This window comes from Channa argus, chromosome 3, assembly GCF_033026475.1.
Source record: "Channa argus isolate prfri chromosome 3, Channa argus male v1.0, whole genome shotgun sequence".
Lineage (NCBI taxonomy): Eukaryota > Metazoa > Chordata > Actinopteri > Anabantiformes > Channidae > Channa > Channa argus.
In genome coordinates this window covers 10,036,138-10,062,973 of record NC_090199.1, presented here as the reverse complement: position 1 = coordinate 10,062,973, position 26,836 = coordinate 10,036,138, and the positions used below count along the sequence as shown (strand labels likewise).

Sequence of the window (26,836 nt, the reverse complement as noted above, 5' to 3'; positions counted from 1 at the left end):
CCACACTCTGAGCTCTCCTACACTTGTCATTAAGAGAAGCACTCAGCTCCCTCTCCTCTACATGTTTTATCTCACCCAGGGGGAGTTTAAAGCCTCACCCAGAGACTGGCTGATGAATTCTCTAAGGGGGCAAAAACTGAGATATTGATATGACACAAGTCTGTAGTGTCAGAGTGGAGGAATGAAAGCAGCACAGGCGTCTCCTTCATTAGTGCCTAATTACATTTCCTGCTCATAGACTAAGACTGCTTCTTTGATGTAATGTTAATTAATTGAGATTTCAAAAAAAGAAGAAAATGCAAGATTTCGACATTAGCTTCAGAGAGCGATTAATGGAAGCGCTGAAGTTAACGTGGTTGTGATTATTTGCTCTCCAAAATTGTATTTTAGCAATTAAGGTGATTAGACAAAATGAGAACAATAAGAATCAATAATGATTACACAACATTTCAGACTAAATCACTTATTTTAGAAGCTTTATAATAGAGCAAGAAAAATACATCACATCCTGCCAAATAAAAACATAAATAAAACATTTAGGAGGAGAAAAAAATGTATCAGCGCCCAGAGACACAAGGACTGCAGGTCACACTGAGGTCACAAGATCAATTGTCATCCAACTGATGCTCTTCTTTCATCTCTAGTCCTCAGACAAAGTTGACCTCTGGTCCAAGATCACAGTGTCGTCTTAAAAAGCTGTTGAATGTAGCGTGATAGTTTAAGCTGTAGCATTACTGGCTTTTTCCAGGGTTTTTTCTTCTCCTGGAGTTTCTACTTACCTTTCTGCTTCCTGTTTATCTGTTGCAGTCACTACTTCACATACCATATTAAATCTATCCCTGTATTTGTCATTATCAGTTTAATTTACCAATCACTATGATTATAGGGAAGTTATTTATATTGGCCCCATGAACCATATTTGGCCAGGCTTTGGTTTATTAATACTCTCAGCAGGGTGTAAGAGCAGAGACATTAGGTTGTTTGTGGTAAGTCCTGAACCTTTGGACTTGAAGACTGGTGATATCTTCTGACAGTGCAGTCATGTAAAGATGTTGATCGTCTTTATTTTGGTCTTTATTAATAATTAAAGTTGTCTGCGCATTAACAGGAAGCAGGTTTCTGGTCTAAGCGTCCTGCTGCTCCTTATGGTCTGTGTTTTGTTTTTTGTTTTTCTCTTTCTGGCTGAGGTAACTTTTTGTGGGTGTAAATGACAATAGAGGTGGTTGAATTACAAAAGGCCAGTATTCAAGTAAAAGTGCAAGTATTAGTCTAAAAAAATAATCACACTTGGCTATAAATACACAAACTATAAATAGAAGTAGTCTCTTTACCAAAGTACCGCATTAAGAAAACAGTAAACTGTATTTTAAGTAGTAGTGAATTTGATGCTGATAATCTGAATCTAGTCCAAATTTATTTAACAAACTCTCAATGATATAAATTAGTTAAAAGAAATGTATTGCAATTAAATTCCTTTGATTTGTAGTAGAAAGTGCCTCAAAGGAATTATAACCCCAAATCTGAAACACTTGAAAGGTTGTGTAAACATAAACAGATTGCAATGAATTGAAAATCGCATCAAACCATTTTTTTTTATTCACAACCCACACTTAGAAAAACTTAGACATTTTACCATTTCACTGAAAATATTAGGTAATTTTGAATTTGATGGCAGCAATACATCTCAAAACAGTTGGAACAGGTCAATTTTGGTCATCGTGTAGCATCCCCTCTTCTTTTAACAGCTGTCTATAAACATCTGGGAAGACCATTTTAAATGAGCTTTGGCCCAGAGAACATGGTGGCGTTGTGATTTTTGGAATTGTTCCACAATTTAGACAGTTTGTCACAGATTGGTGAACCTCTGTCCATTTGTACGTTTGATAGGCTCTGCCTCTCCTAAATGCTCCTTTATACTCAGTCATGTTAATGAACTTTTGGCAATTAACTTAATTAGTTTTTAAATGCTCCTTCATTTGGGTTTTTTCTTTATTTGGAGCTATTACTTTTCGAGCCTTTTGTTGCCCCTGTTCCAACTTTTTTGAGATGTGTTTCTGCCATCAAATTCAAAATGAGCTAATATTTTAGATGAAATGGTAAAATGTCTCAGTTTCAACATCTGATATGTGTTTTATCTTCTATTGTGAATAAAATATGGGTTGATGAGATTTGCAAATGATTGCATTCTGTTTTTTATTTATCTTTTACACATCGTCCCAACTGTTTTTGAATTGGGGTTTTAATTTAGTACAATTGAGTACAAACTAAAAGCACTTACTTAATTCCCACCTCTGGCCTAGAGTATCTCTGGACCTCAGGCCCTGTATCCTCCTGATCTCTGTAGGTGGCTCCTCAGCACTTATCGTTTTAGTTGTTAGAATGAACATCTCCTGATACTGGTAGTTGGCTTACTTGCTGAATATTTTATATCTAAAACCTACCAACAAAGTGAAAATGCACTAAAAACAACTACCTAGAAAAACAAATAGAAGAAATTATTAAATGAAGCAGTAAACAAAAAAGGTTTAGTGCTTCTGGAAAGTGTATCTTTGATCCATTTTTAAATTTATCAGACTAGACTACTATAAAGCTGGTCTCTTTGCAAAGGCTTTTTACCAACATCAACTCATTCCAAAAAAAGAGCCATTTATTTGTTGACTAGGACCAGAAAAATTAGTCTTATCACTCTGCTTCCCAATCATCACCAGTAGCTACCTGTTAATTATGGAACTGACTTAAAAGATCTTGCTATCTGTCTATGAAGCTCTTGAAGATCTGGCTCCAGATTACATATCTGACGTGCTTCCAATTTATCAACCTAACAGATTTCTCAGGTCACTAGACAGATGTCTGCTTCAAATTCCCAAAGCTCATTCTAAATCTGGAGATAGAGGAATCAGTGTTGATGCACCTAAAGCCCAGAACAGCCTGTCTGCTCATTTGAGATTCACACAAACACTATTTCTATCTTCTTCCAGCTTTGTGTGTAAATGCCGTCTACATCCATGTTTCATCATTTGTATGTTTTCGAATAGCTTTTGTATTTTAATTATCCTCATCAAATCAAATTGAAAGTGTGTACAACAATGACTCAATGCTGCTGTGACCTCAAACAGGATAATAATTATACTCTTACATTTCAACTCATGACAGGAGCCATTTGCAGATGTGTATTGGTCCCAAGTTGGATGGAAGCATTTCCTCCTGGGGAAAAGTATGATCATGATGAAAGCGTAACAACACGGTAGTCTTGGGATTCACTGCCCCGCAATATTTTGCAGATGGTGAGTATAATTAGTGTCCTGGTATTAAAGGCACTTCCAGTAATTGCTCTATTGCTTCTTCTCTCTCTCTCTCTCTCTCTTTGTGTCTCTGGGTAATATTTAACCTTGATGTATTAAAAAGATTGTTCAGTTATTTCACTTACACACTATGATTTTTTTCTTCCACCATCTAAGGTGGAATCAAGTCCATTTAAGGGATAGTCCTACTTTATTTCATTGAATTTTTTATCAGTCATAACAATACTGAACTCAGGAAGACAATTGCTGAGGCCCAGTAAAGTCTAAACAAGAGTAAACAGAAGTCAGAATAAGAAACAAGGATCACAGTCAATGCCTGAACCAAAATAAAAAAAGATGCTGGTGTATCTACTGAATCTAAAATATGATTTGGAGATTTGCATAAAGTAAAACAAACAGCTGATAAAAACTTGGAATCTTTTCAAACAGCTCCATACTTTGTTGAAGGTCAGTTACCATTCCTGTGCTTTGTTTGAAGACATTAAACTTTAAGTTGTCCATATTGTACCAGCTGTACTTAAAATACACAGGTTTGTTCTACTATTCCAGTAAGTTTGTGTGAGCAAATGCAAAATTGAATTTATTCCAGTAAAACCTTGGACGGGGCTTTTGACTACACATGTGGGACAATGTGTGTGGTCAATAACAACTTCTTTGCTCAGTTACAAAGAAGTATTTCTGCCTCGCATTGTCTTTGTCTGGACTAAGAATGTGCATCTCAGCACAATGTCAAGACTACAGCCAGTTACACACATGTTGGACACCTGTGTGAGAGGAAGGGGAAGGTGGACTGGATATACAGAAGTGTTTTCTTAACATTTATATAGCACTCTTGTTCACCATAGATGTTTATAGCTACTTATAATTGACCAATGCTAACAATGGTCTGACATGTTACACCCCTTAGATGCTCACATCATTTAAGGAAAAGCACCTTTAACTGGAATGAAAGAAATCCCAGGAAGGAGGAGGAAAGACAGGTGCCATGTGTACAGGGTACATACAAAAGCAAGAAATGGTGAACAGTAAAATTGTAAAAAGTGCAGTTTCAGTAGTGATGCATTCAGGATTCATTGTTAGCCACAGTCATTTCACACTGCTTAGTTTGTTCTTAATGATGAACTGTTACCAACATTTCAGCTGTGCACAATCTGGGATTTATCTTGAATGAAAGTAATTTTGATAATCTGACCACTTTTGACTTGTGGGAGTGCTGTCACTGTGTTCCCGCTGTGGTCCTCTGAGTGACAAGTGATGCATTGATTAGCCCTGGTGACTTCAGGTTTGCTGAAAACTGTGAAAGTCAACTATTTTTATTGGCTTTACCTGCATGGTCAAAATCTGTGTGAACCCATTGAACAACTGTCCTTGTGGCAGTTGACTGACGAGGACTAGGAGTTGATTTTCATATGTAGAGAATGAAAAAACTCTCAAAGGCTTTTTTCGCTTCAACGTGCTTCACCTCTCTTTTGAAGTGCACTCAAACACATGACTCATACCAACCAAAGTCAACAGCCACCATCTGTAATCATAAAAATAAAATGACTCAAGTGACGGAAAAGGTGACCAACATTATAAACATTACATCTGTGCTGTGACCAGTAATATCCTCTAAAGCAGTGGTTTCCAACCCTGGTTGCCAATGACCTCTGCCCTACTTGTTTTTCAATCAGAAGTTGCACCAGGGATAGTTTGAAAACAAGCAGGGGAGGGTGTCCTTGAGGACCCGGGTTGGGAACCAATGCTCTAAGGAGCTAAAAATGCCTTAAACAGTGGATACATGTAGTGTGATTATACAGGAGGTCAGGACATTAGGGATTCAACTGTTTTTTTGTCTTTGCTCCACTGAGTCATGAGCGTGCTCCAGAAGGGTTTGTCATGCCCAAGCTCCGCCTGCAGCACTATGCTGCTCAGGAGCTGTCAGCAGCAGTGTCTCCCTGCCAAGCCACAGCGGGCAGAGGCAGACGGCATGAAAGCACCAGCAACAACCACCACACACACAAATAGGAGCCACACAACTGTTTAAACAAGTGAAGAAAGTGAACACAAGTGCACTTCCTTGATGCTGAAGCAGAAAAATATTTGAGGTTTCTGTTTCATATTCATGCAAACATAATAAATCTATCTTAGAAGTGCTTTCTCACTCTGTCCTCTGTTGCAGAAAATTGACCACGTAATTAGCACTTGAGGGCAACACCACAGGTAAATTTGCTTACTCATCTCCTCTGCAGATAAATGAGAGCACTGCCATTGCGCACCTTGTGCTCATCAGTTACCCAAGTGAGACAGGTGGTGCTGGATCGTCAGCGTGTGTGCCCTCTTCATAGCTGTATGTGCTGGCATCCTCCCCTGCCATACTCTCACCGCCTACGCACACAAGTGTTGCAGATAGGCTCTGGTGTGGCGGGAAGCTGAATGCTCCTTTGCAGTCCTCCACGGTAGGAAAACACACTTTCATTTTCACATCTTTAAATCCTACAAAGCCAAGGTCAGTGAATCCAAGCGAAGTGCTGAAACTGTGAATTAGTTCAACATAAAATCCATTTACAACTGTAAATATATTACTTTGTTTGGAAGTTTGTTGCATAAAACAAGCAATTTGAATTTCCAAATGATTAATGTGGAAAAGTACTTAACATTAATCGATAATGTCCATTGTAATTAGTTGCAGCCCTACTTCATCCTCAAGTATCATCCTAAAGTGTACAACTGCTAGCTAGGACAGTTGCTATTAGTGTAGATTAAATGAGACCATGACAGAGGAGAGTTGAAATGTTTCCAGTATTCCTCCTAAACTTTCATACAGTCGCTTTATTAGAAAATCTTTTAGTCATTTAAAGAGGTTTAGTTTCCCTTAAGTTAAAGCGTAGTGAAATTAAACCAAAACTATCTGCTTAGGTGCAAACCCATTCATGCTTTATACTGTAATTGGTTGGTATGTAAATAAGGCACATAGAATTCCCAATGGATGAAGTAGCCCTAAATTTCCAACACCATTAGAAATTTCAAATGGAGCCGTCTTTGTCTGCAAAAGACCCACTTGAGTTAACAGTGACTGTGTGAGTGACTACGGAAGATTTCACCACATTCATCTTCTAATCAACTTTTGAAATGTCACTAAATTAGACAGTGGACACTAGAGAGATGGCCGGAATCAAAAGAAAATGGAGATAACAAGAAACCTGCGTGGATGGACTTTATATCTCAAAGCCCACATACTCAACAGGTGGACTCTGGACTGCTTTCAAGTAAGGGAGGAGTCAAAAAAGTTGAATATTTAATTCAAGCCATGCAAAGGACAGCAACGATCATGGTGAAAATTTGCACTTAACGATTAAACTGAAACATATGTGCTCATTCAGTCTGAAAGAGGAATGATGCTAGTGTGTGTAATGTTCAGTGAAACAGATAGTTGGAGCAGTAAAATACCGCTACAACCCTAAGCATGGCCACTTTGAGCTAAACGGTCCTCAGAATGCAGCAGCAATAAAACCCTAAAAACCGTCTGAAAACACATTAAGCTCCATAATGAACAACTGCAAATCAATGAAGAATCTGTCTCTGTTATTTATATCTGTGTTATTCACTGCAAGTGAAAACAACATTTATCACAGAAAAATAATGTTGTTCAATTAAAATCACATGTAAAACACTTTTATTAACACATTTTTCGTGAACTGGCATTAACCCCTGTATAGCCTGGGTCTCGTCAGCCACAGTGTTTTGTATATAAAATACAACTTAAAGGATGAGATAATATCAAACATTCAGTTTAAATTTAGCAGCAGATTTAAAGCTACATTTAATAAATTTGTAAAGTTTACAACAAAAAGTTGGAAACATACTGTAACGTGTGCATCACTGTCCTAAATCTCAGTTTAGCACATGAGGTAAACAATTGGATACAAAAACATTCTGCCATTAACTGTGAGAAATTAAAATCCTAGAGGTCACATTTCCATTGCTGCAACATTAGATCAGACAGAACATTTTAGACGTTTCATACATTAGTCTATACGTTACGCTATTATTCAGCCTGACTTGACTGATGATGTATTTTGGGACACTGAAAACTCAACTTTAATTTAAAATAAACCTGCGTTTTGAGGTCCACTGGAATGTAAATGACACAAATGAATGACCCCTGCAGTTTTACCTCCTGCTGTCAGAATCTTGATATGAAGGAGTGGCAGTGAAGCATGAATCCCATCAGACGACTCAAAGAGCTTTAGCTGCCTCATAATCACGTCAATTGTGACATTAACCGTGTCTGATTGAATAAGACAAAAAAGGTGAAAGAACATTTCTTGTTTTAGCGCACATACAGGATCATTGTACTTGAGAACGGCTCTGAGACATCTCATTACGAAACACAAGATGTGATTTTGTATGCTGCTGAGCTAGGATCCAACGCAAAGGGCCAATTTTGCCATTGACAAATGGTCAGCAGAGTTTTCAAGAAAGGCAGTTTTGTTTTTTGTTTTTTTTTTCTTTCTTTCTTTTCAGACGAGTGTAAAGGAGAAAAAAAGGTCAGACATGTCAAACACACACTTGCAGCCAGAAGGCAGGAGTTGAGCGAAGCTGCTGACCTCTCAGCTTTAAATGTTTGTGCTTATCCAGCGGCTAAGTGCCAAGATTAATGGTCAATATCAACATCAGCTCCCCAAAGGAAACAAAGGCATTAGATCAACTTTCTATATGCATGTGCGCATGGATCAGCGGTGAGCTCCAGTGCTGTAACGCTGCTCAACACCATCCATTGACAGCAGGTTATGGTGATTAAATGCTCCTTTATCAGTTCTGTGGCTACAACAAAGGTCCAAAATAGGATTAAGCAGTGACGTGGAACACTACCACTGCTAATGCTACGGCCCTTTGAGAATGTACTGGCAGTGAGAAGAGCTGCGATGCTGCAGGGCAGGATTACTGAACAAAGAGATGAAGGGATATGAATCGGGGTACTGAGCCCCCCCACCCCTCCACCCTCCTTCCATCTCTTTTATCTTGACATCCAAACCTCTTAAATGCTTCCCATGCCATCACATTCTGCTCAGCGTAGGAGCATCCCCTCGCTTTTTTTGCACTTCTCGCGTCTGTGGTGTGTTGTTTGTCGCTGGTTGAGTTGGTGTTGAGGGCAACATCAGACATGGTTCGCTTGACTGGTGAGAGCAGACAGAGGAACGTTCATTCATCAAGACGAAGACGTGCAGCGCAATGGAGCCAGTTAAGTGTGAGGTAGATAAATGGCTAATGACCTCGAGGAATGAGACGATTCATCACTTCCTAAAATTAAGTTCATTAAAAAACTGCATGTGGAGATCAGCAGCGGCTTATTTTATAGTATAAGAACAAGAAAAACCTTTTACAAAGGTAATTTCTTTATGTGAAAAATCTCTAACTGTAGTAGGGCTGTGGAAGTTATTTTCTCAAAATGATGGTAACTTTATTTACTCAAATAATGTAGTGCAATGTTCGTGTAATTTTACTTACATTTTAAGTTTACCATGTACTTTACTACATGTCAGACATAAATATTGTATTTTGCTCTACTTATCTGACAGGTTGCTTTTGTAACCCCGTCTCTCTAAATAGCATAAGTAAGTTACGTTTCCCAGTGTATCTCATACAGAGAAGAAATATAATGTATTGTTAAATTTAAACCAATGGTTTACGGCCTGTTTGATCACTTATAATAAGGAAGTGTAAAGCTGGGATCCCTCATCATGTTTAATATTAGTTTTACCAATGAAACATTCCACTTTAAAATTATCAAAAGGCTCCTTTCTTACAAACAGTAAAGATTCAAGGCCACATTTATCTAGTGACCCACTGGATGAGGCCAGTCCCTTGGTTGGGAACCACTGGACTAAACTTGATATGTGCATATTTAAAGTACTTAAAATGTGCTTCACATGAATGCATTAAAAATGAGCCACAGCACTAAAACTACTGACAGATGAAGAGAATAACACTAATCATCTCTTTACAAGACACCTGTGAAGGGGTGAGGTGGGGAGAAGGGGTCAGTTCTTGTTAATGTTAGAAGTGAATGTGTTGAAAGCAGGTAAATAAGCAGGGATCTGAGCAATATTGTGATGGCTAGACTGCCGGGTCAGAGCATCAGCACAACTGCAGGTCCAAGTGTTTCTGGTATCAACTGTCAGTGACTAGAAGTGGTTCAAGGAAAGAAAACTGGTGAACTGTCAATAGGGATATAAGAGAAGTAGGATGCATTATGAGAAAAGGGAAACCTAGCTGAGACACCCAGATTCTCTGTTAAATGTTCTGCTGCAAATCTTTGGGTCCAGCCTTTATGTGGATGCTGCTTCGACACGTACCATCTACTGCTGTGCTGTTGTTACAGACCAAGTTCACCTCTTCATGGCAGTGATGAACTGATGGCATTGGCCTTTTTTTAGCAGGATGAGTCACCCTGCCACAGTTCAGAATGTTTTGAGGAACATGAGAGGGGTTGCATTGACTAATTTCCTCAGATCTTAGCCTGATCGAGCATCTGGGAGATGTGCTGAAAAAACTAGTCTGATCCGTGGAGGTTCTAACTTGGATTTTACAGGATTTAAGGGATATGCTGCTGGTGTCTTGGAGCCACATTACAGGGGACACCTTCAGAGGTCTAGTGGAGTTGATGTCTCAAAGACACACAGCGGGTTTGGTGGCAGAGATATATGAGGATTGTTGTGGCTGATTGGTGTTTAATGTGGTGTTCATGTCACAGGGGCCATGTTTTTGCAGAAAAAGTACTCTTTGCACTGTATCTCTAGCTACACTGTGATAACACTTTAATTCAAGGTCACTCCCCTTTTAATGTCCATTTTAATTAAAACCTAATTTTATTTAAAATGTATAAATGTGCATAAACTTTTAAAAGTGGAATATTAGTATCCTCAGAATTGTATACTTTTACATGGAATTGAAATGCAATCATAGCTGTAGCAAAAATATGGCCAAAGTGATTAATGGATTAACACAATAACTACTTATTACATCCTAGTTTTGTTATACAGTTTACATTAGTAGCATTTTGTGTCCATGTATGAAGCAGAAAACACACTTGGAAACAAATATTCTGTTACAGCTTCCAAAACAAGGCAGTTGATATCCTCCATGACCAATCAGTGGAACAGAGCTGCTGCTCACACAACAAACGAGTGAAGCCTGGGAACAAACAGGCGCACACAGAGTAACCTTGCCAACTAAAGTGGAAACTCCCCCACGCGTCCATTCATCTGAGGATGTACAGCCCTGGCTGCTTCCGCACAATGCCGCTTATACTGCGAGTGCAAGCTTTGCTCCGAGACCAGACCACAGACGAGCAATCGCTAGGCAACAGGCAGGAGGGAATCCGCCGCACAGCACAGTTTCTGTTACTGCTGCTACACTGAGTTTATGGGCTCATGACAGATAACAGTCTGCATACAATTGACACCAACTGAAGAAAAAAACAGTTGTATTCAATTTGTCCAGTGGTCACATGCATTTTGCATTAGACATAGTGGAGGAAAATTATTGCAGCTTCTTGTTCTTTTGCTCTGACTTCACTCTGGCTGAAATCACAAATGCTCCTAACAAGTTAAAAAAGAAAAAAAAATCAATTATGGAACTAATCCATAGGAAAATACATCATTATGGTGTATGGCTTTTATCCAAAGCGCTTTCCAATGTTGCCTCTCATTCACCCATTGTCACACACAATGATGGCTGTGGCTGCCATGCAAGGTGCTCACCTGATCCACCTGGAGCTACTTGGGGTTCAGTGTCTTGCTCAAAGACGCTTTGCTACGTATCTGGGGATCAAACCGTGGACCCTGCAGTCTGGACAACTGCCTTACCAACTACAGTGGCTACAGCCCCATTATCACTTCTTAAAACTATAGTTACACTAAAAAGAAAAATTATGACGTCAATCTGTTCAGGCTACTTAGATTGGGATTATATTTTTTAGCAGCATTATGCTTAAAAAGTAATAACAGTAAAAATCAGTCGTTCAAAAATGTTGACGTGAATCAACATAAAACATGCAGCAAAATAGGGACTGACATTCAGTACTCAAGTAGGTGCGACAGGGTTCAGGAAGGCCCTATTAAAATTGTTCGTAGACACAACGAAAAGGTCGCGACTAACAATTACTTTCATACGGGGGCCTCAAGGGACAAAGCAAATTCAAAAGCACAAACATAAAGGAAATGTGCTGCAAATCAGAAATGCAGCCAATGAAATTTCCTAAACTGGAAGTGCTCTGTGTCAATACAGCCAGTGATGAGTTTGTGTCTACCAAGGCAGGAAGTTTAACCCACGCTTAAAGCTGCTAGAAATGTCATCCAAGAACCGCTATTAAGTCACTTTATATACAGTTTTCAGATGATAAACTAAGCATTTAGATTTAGAGTATGTGGGCGATTTGAAACTTTGTTCCAAAGTTTTCCATGACTCGAGAACCCGCTGTCATCTCAGGAACTGGCAGCCCGAGACCCGACATGACCTGGTCAACAAGTGGTGTCCAAATGTACTTCTGGCTCTGCTGTAGGATGCATTTTGATATATGGTATAATTCATTTTATGAGATAAAATCTGGCCTCATGAAATGTAACTGTGCAAACACCACCTGGGCAGAACTGAGCTCTCCTTCATCAGAGCACTAGTGTATTTGCCTTACAGTGCAAATACTGTTTAATATTCAAATTTGCATTACACCTATAAACAATTTAGTCAATCACTTAATCTTAACTGCGTATGGGAGGAAAACAGAGCACCGTGGGAACATGCAAACTCCCCACCGGCCACCGGGGACAACGGGGAACCTTCCAGCTCTGAAGCAGCAGTGCTAGGCGCTGTAATCATTCCGGCACCATGGTACCTTTATTTAGGCTACTTCTATGTTTCTATGTTTAGTTTCCAACTTGTGATGTTGCAGATATTATTCCATTTAAGCACATTCTAATAAACTACTCATCATGCAACAAAAACACTGTCTGAAAGTAAAACTTTCGCAACAGCTTGATCTCATCTGTGTTTCACTGCAGGATGTGTGAATCTGGGTGCAGCAGCAGTCACTCGTAAGGTTTGCAAAGCTATCACCACGACAGACTGAGATAAGTTACAGCTTCTATATGACCTGGATAAAAATGCACACTGCTTGGTTCTAGATTTGATGGCTAGAACAATCTAATGACGTCATTTGTTTGGTGAGTGTGAGACAAAGTCTCAAGCATTCAAAACTGAAGCGCTGGTACTTTGAGGAAAGACAGCTCAGTTCTTTCTGGGTGGTGTTTGCATTATATTTAATGATGCCAGATTTTTCATAAAACAAATGATAACATATATCAAAATGCATCCTACAGCAAAGTCAGCAGTGAATTTGCACACAGCTTGCTGACTGGGTCATCTCAGGTCTCAAGCTGCCAGTCGCTGAGATGACAGCCGGATTCTTGAGTCACTGAAAACTTTGGCACGAAGTTCCAAATGGCCCATATATACTATATCTAAATGGTACAGGGGCAGCTGCAGCTCAGTTGGTAAGGCAGTCGTCCAGTGGTTCAATTCCCGGTCCCTCCTGGCTATGTGTTGAAGTGTCCTCAGGCAAGACACTGAACCCCAAGTTGCTCCAGGGGGGTCAGGTGAGCACCTTGCATGGCAATCACTGCCATCTATGTGTGTGTGCTAGGATGACATTTATAGCAGCTTTGAACCTGGCTCAAACTTCCTGCCTTGGTAGGCACAAACTCTGCCCCTAGTGATACAGAGCACTTCCGGTTTAGGAAATTCCATTTGCTGCATTTCTTAAGTGCGTTTCATTTCCTTTTTGTATGTGCTTTGTCCCTAGGGGCCACTGTACTTTCATAATTGAAATTACCATTTTATTTATTGAATGTCAGAAAATAATTGATGATGACCATGACAATTCCCAGATCACAGAATTAGGTCTTCAAATTGTTAATGGATTATTTCAGAGCTGCTTAATGCTTGCTACCAAAATTCATTGGCATTTTGGCAGAAATCAAAGTTTTGGACATTAATCGCTGTAAGAAATAGACTTAAGGGTGGAATGGAAACCATTGCCACCAGTAAAGCTCTCCGGGCCTTGTATATAATGAAGAATAAGTAATGTTATATTTTTACTGTCAACAAATACTGTTGAAAAGACCCAAAACATGAACTCAAGTACTGCCAGTGTAGTACAACCAATGCAACAGTTTTCTCTGATCCAAATACCTGTATTGTCCAAAAACTAGGGGGGAAGAAAAACACTGTTGGTTAAGATTTTCTGTCATTATCAAGGACAATGCCAATTTAATTCATTTGCTGTAAATACTGCAACACCAAATTTTGGATGGGAAACATTGTCCAATAAATGGACTCTTGTTAATATAACATTTACTGAAGTTTATAGGAAACAGCTGTTGTAGGAAATTGTTAATTTTTATCCACTTTCGGAACCCGTAGTTTTCAGGCTGTGTGGCACAATCCATGCAGTATATCCAATTTTGAGCCAAGACTATTTCTAGAAAATTGGCAAATTGTTATTTTATTTATTTTGTTAAACAAAGCTAATGCACCAGGATAAAAAGCTGATGGAGCTGATTCTTCATAAAATAAACCTGAAAGTGTGATGGGGAACGGGCATTTCTGATTGTTAGTCCCCTCCTCCCTCATCAGGCGCAATTTTAGGTTTTATAGTTTAAAGCTTAGGCTTACATCTATTTGCTTTCAAACAACGGTGAGGCGCCTGTGTGTTCACTGAAACTTTTACCAGCTGTTATCTATATTTTTCTTTTTATGTTGCCCATTAAAGATTCCTAATAATTTTCTTTTTTTATGTCGGTGACAGGGGGCAAAATCCAGATTCTTCTGTGTAAAAATGTATAAACAATTGATCAGAAGTTAATATCAGGGTTTATTACTTGAAGATAACCAATGTATATATTACCCAAATGAAAATGTTTTGTTTGCCCTGTACAGTCGAGTAGGAAGAATAATTGAGAGCGAGTGTTGTACTTATAAAGGCATGAATTTAAAAATTCACAAATTTCATCGTGACTAATTACGTTGTTTGCCTTTGAAGAAATTATACTAATTTCTGCACCAAAGTTCATGCATCTGTTCCCCATAATTTAAATTAAAATTACAATACAGATTGATTATTTATGATAAGTATAAAGAGGAGGAACAGCAGGTAAAAAAGTTTCAGTGCAGAATTGTTTTGAAAACAGAAGTGGGAACCGGACTGTCGCATGCTTTGTGTTCTTTTTTCCAGGAACGTTTCAGTCAGAGCAACAATATTTCTTCTAATTTTCAGCATTTCCAAAAAAAAAAAAAACTGTTTTGATGATAATCTGGTGACAATAGGACATATGAAAAACATAGGGTCGAGTAAAGGAAACCTGAAACTCTAACCTAACGTTAAAATGATAGGGTGTATGTGACAAATTTGACCCGTTAAACCCGCCTTGTGATAGACGTATCCCCTTATGGATAAAATTAATCAAATAATTTGCTTTATTGAACATAAGATGCCTTCACACATGTAACAAATCAGACCACTGATATGCTTGAAATGAAAAAAGAAAAACCCACATTTTATTGCACTTAAGTTATAAGAAAATAAAATTCTAAGTGAATCAAACAAATACACAATCCCTTTAAGGTTTTTTCTGTCTGTTTTCTTTTTTGCCAGGCAGTTTACATGAACTGAAAAATAAAACACCTGCAACAAATCTGATTTCTCAAACCAGATCATAAATTAAAACCGAAGGAGAAAACAACTAGAGGAGATAGAGCAAGATTGTTTTCTTTTTTCTTTTTTAATATACAGTGTTATACCACTTTCACAGTTCAACTTGAGTTGTGACTCTTGGAGATTGAGACGATTTTCATTAGGCTACAGTGTTTCTGTTCACGTTTGTTGCCTTGTTTTTATTTTTCCCGCTGCTGCTGCAGAGCAGCTGCCCTGGTGAGTTTAACAGCATCACATGTAACACTAGGACTCGTTGCAGCACAACCTGTCAGTTGATGCTTGTGATGGTCTCCTCTGTTGCTTCAGACATCTTGGAACAACAATCACACACGGGATATGGACAGTTCTTTCATTCATGTGTTAAAATCAATACATCTGCTAGTTTTTTCTTTGCCAGTTCACACAGCATTTGTACATTTCCCCAAAGAACAGGCTGAAAGAGCTTTGTCCCAAGGAATGTGTTTACAAGTTGCCCATTAACACGGTAACTCATGCACACAAACACACGCACGCCAACAGTGTACATCCCCTTTATTTCCTCTCTGCAGGCGATCCCTCCTCTCAGCCTCGTAGAGGCACGTTTGGCTCAAGTTTCAGTGGCAAAAACAAAATAAAACAAATGCTGGATGTCATCTTGTTTCTTTACGTTTAAACAGAGTTCAATTTGGAATTTCGCCTGGGACTAAAACGTCACAGCAAGTAAAAGTTCCATCTCTCTTTTTTTTTTTTTCTGTTCATCTAGCAGCATAAATACAGTTTGGCCACTGGGGGGAAAAACGGAGGGTAAAGGGGCTTTGGGTGGGGGTTTCAGGGGCAATAATCCACAGTGCTTTGAGCCAAGAATCTGTACTCCTTTCGTCACAGCACCGGCATTGTGGAAACTTCCCCAGCTAGGCTGAAAGATTCTGGACAGCATTGATGGTTATCTGGAGACAGAGCTCCAAACCCAGGTATGTAGAAAACAGAGAGGAAGAACAAACCATTCAAATAAAAAGACAAAAAGTAAAGACAGCAAACCTAAACAGAGAAGGTTTCTAATACTGGGATTTGTTGCTGTTGGCAACTGCAAAGAAGGGGAAAAACGAGGAGAAACCCCTTTCATATGATAAACCAAAAAAAGTGTGAAATTCACAGTTGTGTTTGTGTGCCATAGTGTAAAGAAATCAAACTACAGAAACCAAGTGGAGAACAACAAGAACGGAAATGGAGTGACAAGAAACGCGCCTGATTACAGGCTGAACCCTCCAATCACCTTTTCTCCTCTATCAAGCAGCTCTTTACGTGTAACTGTGTGGAAATTCACTATTAAATGTCTCCCACCTTCTTCAATCATTTTCTACCGTCAGTGTTTTCCACTTGCCGGTTGGCCATTTGAGTGTATGTGTGTCTGTGTGTGTGTGTGGGGGCGCACATGGGTGGGAGCGGGATCTTTAAAAAATAATATCTCTGTACATCTCAAAATCTGTCAAGCTTTAAAGAAACCAAGTCTCTGTGCGAATTTAACCCCAAACCGAAAAGGGTGAGGCATCACTTCCGAAGAGTTCAGTCATCAGTCGTTCTTTTCTTCCTCTCTTCTTTCTCCCAGCTTAGTGGAGGGACGTACTGGTTGTGCCCCCCCTGCCCGATTTCCAGCCTAATCCCCTCACACTGCACCTCGTACTGGTGGTAGGGGTTTAAAAGCAGGGGCTGAGCACATGTGGTTTGTGGCTTTGTCAGTAACATTTACCCAGAAAGGGGACGGTAAAGATAATGGTAGAGGACAGGACAGCCCACTGTTAGCTGAGGTGGGGGTAGATTTTGCGAGTTTGGGTGAAGAGTTCTGGGCATTGGCCCTTCTATTTTTAGGTGCCTCATCTCCCATTCCCTCTCTATTCCTTCCTCTCTGCGGTTCACTCTTTGTCCTTCTCCCCCATGTCCTTCTCACTTCATGTCCACGTCAAAGTCCAGCACCAGCAGCTTAGTCTCCTCTGTGCCATTGCGGCTGCCCACTGCACACACTAGCTTGGTGTTGGAGGCCCTGATCCGCCACACAACACCACCGCTGCCGCCACTCTCCAGAGTCACCAGGTTACGAATGAACTCTCCGGTCTTCAGGTCCCAGAGTTTGACTGTGCCATCGTCCGAGCTGGTGATGACAAAGTTCTTGTTGAACTGGAGGCACGTCACGGCGCTCTGATGCTTGTGGGGACCTGAACACACAAAAAAAAACAGATGGTTAGAGCGATGAAATGTGAGGCAAAAAAAAGAGGATGAACTGTTTATTCTCCTTTCCTTGAAACTGCAGCAGCATAAACACCCCACACGCCCCCCCCAAAATTCAGGAAGCAGTGTTTCCTGTCAATAACAGTTACAGACTGGGAAAGCCTCTTTCACATATGCACTGGAGTCTTGATATTAATTGGACTTTATCTGGACACCATGTAGATGAGAAGAAAAATGCCCAATTGTCAGGAGGATTTAAAGCAAGTGAACGGGCATGTTGACAGCATTTGTATCAGTCAAATGCCTTCCGTGGTTGGTTGCTGAAGTATAACGCAATAAACTAAAGAAGGATTGAAACTGGATCGGCTTTATTTCAGCCAATACAAATGGCCATTATTAAATTTAGTGACCAATTTGACTGTTTTAAAAAATAAAAAATAGCTATTCCCTTACCTGAAACAATGTGCAAACATTTGTCTCTAGACAAAGAGTAATGAGCCACAGTATATAAAAGGTTTGTGTGTTGTTTAGGCAGATCTTCAGAAAATTTATAATGAGAGCTTTAGTTTAGTGAACAGCTTCATGGAGGACGCAGTGTTCTGGTACAGTCTAGTCAACTTTTAGAGTAGCATAATGCGTACAGTGGTGAATGAATGAAATGACTGTGCGGTGGTGCAAGACCCCATCTACACATTGAAGATGTCAAAACAAAAATCTGGGAGAAACAGGAGAAAACTCCCTTTTATTCTTGGAACTGTGCAGTGATGTCTTCCTACAGTAGTCAGGCTTTGGACAAGCTGCAGTGAGATGTTTGGGCCTGTCACTGTCATGAAGACTAAGCAGCTCTGGCTACACCTCCGTCTACTGTGTTTGTGTGCTGGCAGGAGGCCACGGTTAAAGTGAAGGTGGCGGCTGTTTCTGCCTTCATTTGTAACTGTATGGTGATCTAAGGAACTGAAATTGTATCTGTATATCAATTATGGCAAAACAAGTATTATATTCAAAAGTATTGTTTTTCCAATCTATTGATAGGGAAAATCTGCTGAAATCTCACCATGGAGTCTCTCCCCCTCCAATTAGTTCAAAGGCTGCGTTATTTACACGAGTACACAATGCTGCCTTGCACCAACCCCCAACACGCCTTCCTCTCCTCCCTGCATTTCCACAACAAAGAAGCCTGCTCCATCATTACCTATACTCTCTTCAGCTGACAGTGACATCCTTGTTGTTGCCTGTTGTCTTATCAAAACACACTAATGAAGAGCAGAAATTGTCTGCTGACCTGATTATGTGACCTACAATGTTTCCCAACCCGTGGTCTTTCAGTGTAGCGCACTCGTTCTTCACGAGACAGACACACAAACATCCTCCCCCATCTTCTCCCTCCCTCTGTTCAGACTCTCACTAGGGCATCCTTTTGTTCATTTGGGGGGGGGGTTGTTAGCATTTGAGGACCAGCACAGAGAGTTGTAGTTTGCTAATGATGGCATTTAGAGGTGGGGAAGTGGTGGTTGCTGCTGCTTTTCAGCAAAAGATTCCCACCTTCCTATGAGGCACCAGTGCTGCTAATGGAGTTAGAACTAATCAAACAGACACAAAGGAAATGAGACTGTAATCAGCACCAGCAGGCCCACAAGGTGTTTGCTCAGTACTGCCAAACACGCACACAAACAGGTTATTTAGTCTGGGTTGTAATTCGACTGTTGGTTTCGAGCAAAGTCCCAATTTATACGTTTGTGGTGCTGTTCATGACCGGTGTTGCTATTTTCCTTCATTCATTTACAGATTTACAGTTCAGTGGTTGTGTATCTTGTTGCCACAGCTAAATGCAAGTTTCAAACTAAGCTAAGTTTACTTGCATCATCTCTTTCAAAACCTGTTGCATAAGGTGAGACAGCGCTTTAGTGTATTATTCAGACAGTTTAATGAATAATAATGTAAATAATGTTATCTGTAGTTACACCATAAGAATTCACAACTATCATGTAATATTTAATAAATACCTCGTAACTACAAAGTAGTTACACTGTAGGCATTTTATTATTCTCATCCTATTACCCCGTTATTATTAATAAGAACACAGTAATTTCACTATAGTACTTTAACCACTACTGGTGACAGAAATTCAATGTTTTTTTGTAGCCCCACATCCCTGTCATACGAGCTTAAATACCCCTCGATTTACACCTTATGAACCTGTTCATGTAACAGAGCTATTAGGATAAAGGCTGGTTTGGTCGTGCTACTACCATCGGCATGACAGAAAAGGGACATTTCAACCACTACTTTAAAGATACAGTATGTACATTTTTTTCAGATATTTTATGTAGTAAAAAAAAACAATCACTCTGAATCACTGTCACTTTGCTTTCAAGAGGTGAGGGGCTGTCAAAACCTCCCATTAGGGTCAGACTCGGTGACCACGGCAGCAGATTTTCCAAGCAGGGCTCACTCATCTCACTGATCGTAACACTTAAAATAAGTTCTTATTTACCACAATTTGATAATGACTAATAACTGGTAGGTTCACGACATGTATAGGTGTTAGAGCAGCCTTATTATATTTCAATTAGAAATTATAATTTTTTTTAAACTTCTTTAAGTAATGCCAGGCAACAGCAGACACAGAAGTAAAGCCGTGAATTCGGGCACAATTTTACCTTCAAATTGCTAAGAGAATGCAACAAGTCTGAAGACTCCAGTAGTACTTTGAATAACTTTATGGTCTGCACGAGTACAACCTAAAGTACCAAACTTACAGTTGCATAAACATCTTTTATCAAAGTCTTATCTTTGAATTTTCTCAATAGGGGGAAGATGGCTCTGTATATGTCATATGTATACATAAATTGTAAAAACAACCACAGATTGTTTTTGTAGTGAGAACCTAAGTGGCCATGTCAATCTCAAGTGCAATTCAAAAATCACATTTTTTTTTTTTTAAATATTAGTAACTATTATTTTCTGTATTATGTATGTTTAGTGTTGTCAAATGTTTATCTAGCGCTTCTATTTTTATTCCATCATTTTTTCTAACCTTTCCACCACTGCCTAAAGAAAAAGACTAAATGTCTGCTCACGAAGGTGGAAGTTTGAACTTACAACTTCAACAGCCACATTATATTCAAACTAAAACTAAGGACTCACCTTGAAGTGTCTGCAGGCACTGGCCCGTCTTGATGTCCCAGATCTTGACAGTGGAGTCTGCATTGCCTGACACAAGGATGTTGTCTTTCAGTTCCATTCCACTGGTGAGAGACTGATGCCCCGTTAGCGTGTGGATGCAGTTTCCTGTCTCCACATCCCACACCCTTATTGACGTGTCCAATGAGCCACTCACCACGTGGATCCCGTCAAACTAGAGACAGAAAAGATCAATTTAAATGGGCCAAACGTCAAGTTGTCATCTTGAGGTAACAGCAGATGTCATCAGAACTTGTTTGTGATGACCCAGACACGTACACAGCAAACTTTAGTTCTATTAACAAACTCAAGATTAAACTCATTGAAATGAATGAGTTTTATTGATCCATGAAAGCTCTTCTTTCTGTTGCCACATTCCAACAGCAGAGCACCAACACTTTAAGTCTAACGATGCAGCGTAATACAAAAACCAATCTATCAGTAAAGTGCCTCCTCTCTATGTGATGACTGTGCACTTTAGCTGGTGCCATCGCCCTCAGAGTGGGTGAGAGGACAGAAATTTATTTGTGCACACAGACATATGCTCTTATTATTTTTGCCTCACCTGTAACGAGTACACTCTGTTGGTGTGGCCCTGCAGCGTGTGTAGGCAGGTCTCCGTCTCGGGGTCCCACACTTTCACCATGAAGTCGTAGGCACCGCTGACCACCCGTCGCCCGTCGTACTGGACGCAGCGCACTGCCGCCACATGGCCCATGAGGACGTGTAAACACTGACCTGTCTCGATGTCCCAGACGCGCAGCGTGGCGTCACGAGAGCCACTGACCACCCTGAGATGAAACATGCATCAGTCAGGTATTTGCAGTAGATGGTAGAGTTTGAAATGTATGAAGTTAGGTGTGGCACAAACAGACCATGTGAATTTAGCTTCACTTTTCCACTCTAGGAGTGTCTCCCAACAAGTGATCCATTCTCTAAGACTAAAACCAATACTCTACAGCTCTAGCAGCTGCATTAACTGAATAAGGAGACAAGTATGAACATTTTCTGTTGCTCCTCTGACAATGGGTAACCTACAGCGTCACATTCATGTTCGTACTTGAATGTACAAAAACCTCTTTAAGTCAAACAGCCACCCTCAAGCAGCGTCTTCAGCCACAGTGGAAAAGAAAAGATATGTTACAGGTTACGGAGCGGAAGACTCCCTTTAGGGAGGAATGCTTACTCAAGTTTTACATTTGTCAGATTACGGCAGTCAGAACAGTTTGTTCCATGGATATTCTTTACGATTAAACTGGGAGAAAACACACACAGTTTGTAAAAATAACTTGTACAAAGACTTTTGATAAAACAAAAACATGTTTAACATGCACACAGCACACACTCCTTATTTATAAAATACCTCACGGCAGTAGTACGTAGATGAGAATCGCCACCATGTTAATAACTGTCTGCAGATCACAGCGTTTCCGCTGACTGAGCTATGAAATGCTACACAAAAAACGTAGTGGGGCCTAAGGCTAAAAGTGCACTTTGAGTCTCAGGAGTGTAATACTGGGTGAAAGAGTGAGCAGCACTTGAACTGACACGACTCACAGGGTCTATTTAAACCCACATGCTCACTGTCACACATAAGCTGTCCTCTTTTACTGTAGTACAGTTGCTCTTTTTGCCCAGTTGGACACTGTTGTGAATCAGTTCACTAACATTCGGATTTTGGTAAATTCTTATTCACTTTTGTAATGAAAGTTGTAACATTTTGGACCAACATTATTTACTGAGCTTTTAACAAAGCCAGTGTAGCTGTTTCCCTCTGTTTCAAATCTTTGTTAAGCTAACAGCTGCTGACTGAAGTTTCATAAGTAATGTACAGATATAAGAGTGATATCTATCTCATCTAAATCTTGCTAAGAAAGTGACTAATCCCTTATTCCTTCAAGACGAAGATAAACATTTTATACAAACACACATTTGCTGTACATCTACAGTATATACTGGTGTGCTGCAGCCTCTTGTCAACACTGATGTAAAATAATCACAACTAGCAACACAAACCAGGAACGGAAAGACCTACTATAGGTAAAATGTGACTATTTAAAAGAGTGACCTTCCTTTTTTTTTTTTTACTTTCTAAACAGACTAAAAGATGAGACTGTCCCATACCTTTTCTCATGTAGGTGCATGCAGCGCACGGTTGAGGTATGCCCATAGAGGGTGTGGATACATTCTCCGGTCTCTGCGTTCCAGACCTTGAGTGTGCGATCAGTGGAGCCACTGATGATAATGTTGTCTCTCATCTGGGATGACCACACGCCCCCTGTGTGGCCCACCAATGTCCGCAGACACTAAAAAGACCACAGAGGAACATCCTGAATCAGTAACAACTCTCACTGCTGTTGTAGAGTGTTAAAAAAAAGAGTAAGTTTAGAGACATCCAGGATGAATTCATTCATACATAATCAAAAAAAAGTGTCATAAAATCACATTTGGGATTTTTTTTTTTCCTCCTGAACTTTTATTGCCTCCTGAGTAAAAAGAGAGAAGTAAAATGACATTTGCGTGACCTTTTGTGGGAAAGAAGAGCTCGGTCACTTCTACCTGCTACCACTCCACTGGGAATAAATCTCTCTCTGAGCTCTCTGGAGGTTTTTTAAATTGCTTTTACTTGTCTGTTGCATTTTCTCTTCGCAGAAAGGGCTGACAAGGGTTTTCAATAAGGAAAAGTCCTGATTCATCATCATTAGTGATGGTAGATTAGCTATTGATCAGAGCAGTTATGGAAATCTTTCTCATTGTCAGAATTTGTGTCTCCACACTTTGCCTTATATCCCCCTTAATTTAATTTTCTTAAATGCCTTAAATTAAAATTCTTTGGGGAATAAGGGAGATAATGGTGGAGTGCTGTCAGATTCAGAGAGGGTTGTGCTGTTCAAGTGTACAACATGTGATCCCCCTGACTGCAACTGATAAGCTGCTGAGCAGTGAATGGTGATGCAGGGCAGGAGGTTTTATTGCAGCCAGTGAAAGAGGTAGATGACGCTGCAGCTTGTCTTTCTCACTCTGTACTGTGATAAAGAGATCACTTCATTAACTGTGGGCCAGTGTGGCATGACCTTACAATCAACCTCACTACAGTGTTAAAACTCTCTTGTTTTATCACTGTGGTCCCTTTTTCTCAGCTTTACACACTGAAAGGAGAATACTGCAGCAGGCAAATTAACAAAAAACACATTTACATTTATATTTAAAGTATGGTACAAACATGGGAAATCAGTTGAGTATTTGGATACTTTATGAAGACTGTCTAACATGAATCTTAATCCACGTTTGTGATGAACTACAAGCCTACTCTCAAGGATGCAAGAATTTTTCTTGTGAATCAGACGCAGCAGATGAGGTTCCAAGAGCAAGAATCATTGTGTGATTAGAGCCTACTCAAACACTCTGTGGGAAGAGAGAATATCTGAAATGAAGGGCTTAGGCATCTTTATCTGTCTGTGAAACAAACATAAAATAAGCCTGTCTCAGAGAGGGAAAGAAGATTAGCATTCCTTTAATGAACCTGTGAAGGACCCTTTTTTTAATAAGGATTTTTATACTATGCTTCACATCTGCAGAATTACAATCACAAAGACATATTCTGTATATCAATCCATCCATACATTTTATTAACTACTTACATCAATTTTTCACCCTGGACAGGTCTCCAATCTATCTCAAAACCAACACAAAGAGACGTACGCAGACAGATAGCCATTCACACTTGGGAGTACCCGGAGGAAACCCACACAAGCATGGCGAGAAGGGGCAAACTCCACACAGAAAAGGCCCAACAGCCGCGGATGTGAACCATTCACCTTCAGCAGCGCTAACCACTCCACCACTGTGCTGCCACACTTTCTTTGATCTTAACATGAAATACCAGAAAATTGTTGTCAAAGGGAATAAAGGTCCGTTGGGTTTTTCCTTTGCAAAGTTTACAATTAACGGCACCAGATGGGGCCATCACATCAGCACAGGCTTAAACACAAGATTTAAAGATTACCTAGGCTACAGTTGAATTGATCTTTTTCCATATTTGCATTTACTTGACGATAGCAAGAGACAACAGGAAAAATTAATGTAATCCAACAAGTTTAAGTAATCAAATGTGCACAAGATATTGTTTTGTTAAACTAATTGATCTAATAAAGAACTGATCTGCTGCCTTAGATACTTGTCCAATGAAGCCACCACAATGTCTTGTGAAAGTGCCTTACTTGTCATGCAGAAACTGACCATGCCTTCTGTTTTTTAACAGAAAAATGCTTGTGCAATGAAGCTGATAAATGAAGTCTACACGCAATGAACACAGTGTGAGGATGGCAACATGTTTGTACTTCTCCAATTTTTGCTGCTAATTTATTTGACATGGCTCTGATTTGTGGTTTCACCAAATACTGACTGGCTCTGTTGTGCAATCTCATACACACACACACACACACACACACACACACACGTGTAAATGCTACATTTCCGTCATTAATTTCTTTTATTTACGCAAGTAATGTCCCCATTGATTAACATCGTAACAGCAATTCTGTTTATTTATTGCTCCAAAAGCAATTTCTACTCTGTGAGTCAGAAAGAGGTGAAAGTAAAACGGGTATCCATGCGGCTAAAGCATCTGGCAGAAGATGCCTCTCCCTGGATTTGACAGCAGTCCACAGGTCTGCCATCTTAGATCTGCTTGACAGCAGAGGCTGCCGCTGACAGGCACCACCAAGGACATGTGCTGCTCTGTGAAGCGCCAGGCATCCACCTTTGAAGCAACGAGACGCGTGCTGCTGTTTGTGTGCCTGGATGGAAGATTGACGGCTCTCACTAAAGCTGGAGGACACGCGAAGACAAAAGGTCCATCAGAAAAAAACAGCCTTTTCAGCCATCGACACAGCAACTGCTACTTCAGCAGTAAAACCCATCTCTCTGAAATTACTTTAAACCACAAATGTGAGCTGCACACAGGCTCCGACACATAATCCTATCTTACTGTAAATACTAACTCTTAATGTTTTCTCAATCTGTGATGCAATACTTTCACTACAATCAAATCCCCATTGTTTACTGCATCACTAAGCAATGGCCCCCTTCTTTCAGAGGTGTAGAGGCATTTACATGTAACATGTTCATATAATAAGTCCCTGATTGCCTCGCAGCAAGGGTTCACTTCACTGTGTTTTTATATAACGAGATAAATCAAGGGCAAGACAAAACTGGCAGCCAAGATGAAACATTAACAAACATCTGTCTTAGTGTTTGCTGAACCTTTGGCAAGACTTCACAGGAAGAACAGTAGCTGGTAAATATTTGTGGATCTTTTTATTATTCATTATGCAAATAACCCTGTCAATACAATTTATTTTCTGTGCTAAAAATGCCCACCAAGTTTAAAAAAAAAAAAAAAAAAAAAACTATTCACAAATCTTGAACGGCAAAAAAATAAAAATTAAACAATTGATAGAAACATCTGTTATCTTGTCAACATCATATTTGATGCACTATGGCCTGGGGACACTGGATGATGAATAACTCGAGAACATTTCAATGCAAGCACAACTCAATTTACTAAACATTGTCACAACTATGACTGCTCTAAATTTGCTAAGTTTGCTAAGAAGTGTTAACATCGTCAGTAGACTATTTAAGTCATCTACCTTCAATGCAATCTGCTCAAATCTCTGCTCAGAGCAAAAGGGCAGGAGAACCGCTGACACATGAGAGCATGAACCAATTTACCCTTGATAGCTGTAATTGTTCCCCAAACTTTACACTGATTTGCAAGGGGCAGCTTTTGTCCAAAGGATGAAAAGCGACATGACATCAAATATACTTGATGGAACAGAGAAAATCACATTGTCTGTCTAATGGCATCAGACTTCAAAAAGAGTTTAAAGACTGAAATCACAGTTCCTCATCTTCCTTGATCATCGTGCTTCGTATCGATCCAATTCTGAGTAATGGCCAAGTTCTGGTGTCAGTGGCAGAGAATTTATTGCAGTTCAAGAATTTATATGAGAGGTAAAAGCACACCAAGGTCAAACAAATCGTTTTTTAAAAGAAGGTTATGAAGGAGATCTTTTCCTGCCATCTTGGCTATTTGCAATATGAAGAAGAGGAATGGGTATGTGGATTGGGAGCTACAAGAAACATTCATCCAAAGGCCATTGCAAACTGTAACACTGAGATCACTGATAGCCTCTTTACAGGCCTGCAATCTTTGGGGTGAAGTGACATTGAGGGAAATGTTACAATCAAGTCCTCAAATAAGCTGGCAAAGACTGTAAGGAATGCTGACAGCAGAGAAGAAAAACAAATGCAGGTTCTGGTGATCCAATTGTATTTTTCCTTTACAGTTTCACAGGCATCGACAGCCACTTCAACCCAAATTGTCGACAAT

At 39.8% G+C, this 26,836-nt stretch overlaps 1 protein-coding gene across 9 annotated transcripts in view; it reads right to left on the bottom strand.

Moving 5' to 3' along the window:
• Positions 1-14,793: 14,793 nt before the first annotated feature.
• The window catches only part of fbxw7 (F-box and WD repeat domain containing 7), a 102,699-nt gene continuing 90,656 nt past the window's right edge, over positions 14,794-26,836 (bottom strand). For all 9 annotated transcript variants that reach the window (XM_067497168.1, XM_067497167.1, XM_067497170.1 and 6 more), the window contains 4 exons: positions 22,564-22,745; positions 21,005-21,230; positions 20,404-20,614; positions 14,794-17,243 (listed from right to left, as the gene is read on the bottom strand). In XM_067497168.1, coding sequence (XP_067353269.1) covers positions 16,975-17,243; positions 20,404-20,614; positions 21,005-21,230; positions 22,564-22,745 — 888 coding nt within the window. In that variant the 3' untranslated portion in view covers positions 14,794-16,974. The remainder of the gene's footprint in view (positions 17,244-20,403; positions 20,615-21,004; positions 21,231-22,563; positions 22,746-26,836) is intronic.